At 39.6% G+C, this 1844-nt stretch overlaps 1 protein-coding gene across 1 annotated transcript in view; it reads left to right on the top strand.

Moving 5' to 3' along the window:
* Window positions 1-1844, top strand: part of LOC105886536 (nuclear body protein SP140-like protein) — a 71192-nt gene that overhangs the window by 66843 nt on the left and 2505 nt on the right. Inside the window, exon 18 of the mRNA XM_012802266.2 lies at window positions 1405-1548. Coding sequence (XP_012657720.2) covers window positions 1405-1548 — 144 coding nt within the window. The remainder of the gene's footprint in view (window positions 1-1404; window positions 1549-1844) is intronic.

Genomic DNA, 1844 nt, shown 5'->3' with positions numbered 1-1844 from the left:
GTTTAGGTCTGTTATCCACCGTGAGTTAATAATTTTCATGAGTGGTGAGAGGTGTGGATCCTGTTTCAGTCTTCTAAACATGGCTATCTAAGTTTCCCAGTACGATTTATGGAACAGGGATTCTTTTCCCTGGTGTATGTTTTTCCTTGCTTTGTCAAATATCAGAGGGCAATATAAGAATGGTTTTATGTCTGGGTTTTCTGTGAGATCTATAGGTCTATACCTCTGTCGCTGTGCCAGTACTGTGCTATTTTGGTTACTATAGCCTTGTAGTATAGCATTAAGTCTGTCTGGTAAAGTGATAGCTCTAGATTTCTTCTTTTTCTTAAGGTCACTTTGGCAATTTGGATAATTTTATGGTTCCATATAAAGTGTAGGATATTTTTCTAGATCTTTGAAAAATGATGTTGGAAACTGGGCACAGTGGCTCACACCTGTAATCCTAGCACTCTGGGGGGCCCAGGCATATAGATTGTTTGAGCTCACAAGTTCAAGACCAGCCAGAACAAAAATGAGACCCTGTTTCTACTAAAAATAGAAAAACTGAGGCAAGAGGATCATTTGAGCCCAAGTTGGAGGTTGCTGTGAGCTATGATGCCACAGCACTCTACCCAGGGTGACAGCTTGAGACTCTGTCTCAAAAAAAAAAAGAAAAGAAAAGAAAAGAAAAGAAAAGAAAAGAAAAGAAAAGAAAAATGATGTTGGTAGCAATTGTATGAATCTGTACATCACTTTGAGTAGTATATACATTTTAGCAACATTGGTTCTGTGGTCCATGAACATGATATGTTCTTCCATGTATTTACATCCTCTGCTATTTCTTTCTTCAGGCTTCTGTAATTCTCCCTGTAGAGGTCTTTCACCTCCTTAGTTCAATATATTCTAGGTATTCCATTTTTTGTGTGTGACTCTTGTGAACAGTGTTGACTCTTTAATTTGTTTCTCAGCTTTATATATGCCCTTTGATGAGTTTTTAGTTTGGGCTACTACAAGGAATTATAGACTGGGTTGCTTAAAGAACAGAAATGTATTTCTCACATTTGTGGACAATAAACATCTAAGATATTAGGTTGTTAACACAGTCAGATTCTAAAGAGGACTGTTATCTGAGTTGGAGAGGGCTGCCTTCTCACTGTGTTCTCATGTGGCTGATGAGAGAAAGAGAGAAAGATAGAGCTCTCTCTGGAGTCTTCTTTGTGAGGACCCTAATCCTACTCATGAGGGCTTTGCCCTCAGCACCTACTTATCTCCCAAAGCTCTCACCTCCCCATACCATCACATTGAGAGTTAAAATTTCAACAAAAGAAAAAGGGTGCAAACCTTCACTCCCTAGTAAGTGGAGTCCACACAAGGCAGACCTGAAACCAGGCTGACAGCCTCCCCTTTTGTCCCTTTTCTCAACAGACTAGAGACAGGTCTCAGGGTCCAGAAAAGCCCATGTGGTTAAACAAAGTCAAGGAAAGCTTGAACAAGAAGATGTACCCCCAAGTGAAAGAGTTTGTGGAGGACATGCGCCTCATCTTTCAGAACTACAAGGAATTTTACAAGGTAAGTGACTTTTCCCGCTTCCCACTGTCTTTCAATTTAGTCACTTTAAAGTCACTTTACCTTTCATCTTTTATCAATTGCCCTTGTCACATGGTAAGCCCATACAACTTCAAATTCTGAAGTCCTCTAAAACCCTGTAGTGCACATGAGGAAAATAACAGCAAACCGGAAGATATCATCAGCCTTAATAACAAGATTCTGAAAATATGATTAAGTACAGAGCCTAAAGTTGGGAACGGCCACATGGAAAACACAGACTTCAAAGAAAGTCAGTGCTTGACATCAAAAGTTCAGGT

This window comes from Otolemur garnettii, unplaced genomic scaffold, assembly GCF_000181295.1.
Source record: "Otolemur garnettii isolate 467f Iridium unplaced genomic scaffold, OtoGar3 scaffold00013, whole genome shotgun sequence".
Taxonomy (NCBI): Eukaryota; Metazoa; Chordata; class Mammalia; order Primates; family Galagidae; genus Otolemur; species Otolemur garnettii.
The sequence above is the reverse complement of the archived record's forward strand: the minus strand, read 5'-3'. Positions and strand labels throughout refer to the sequence as shown.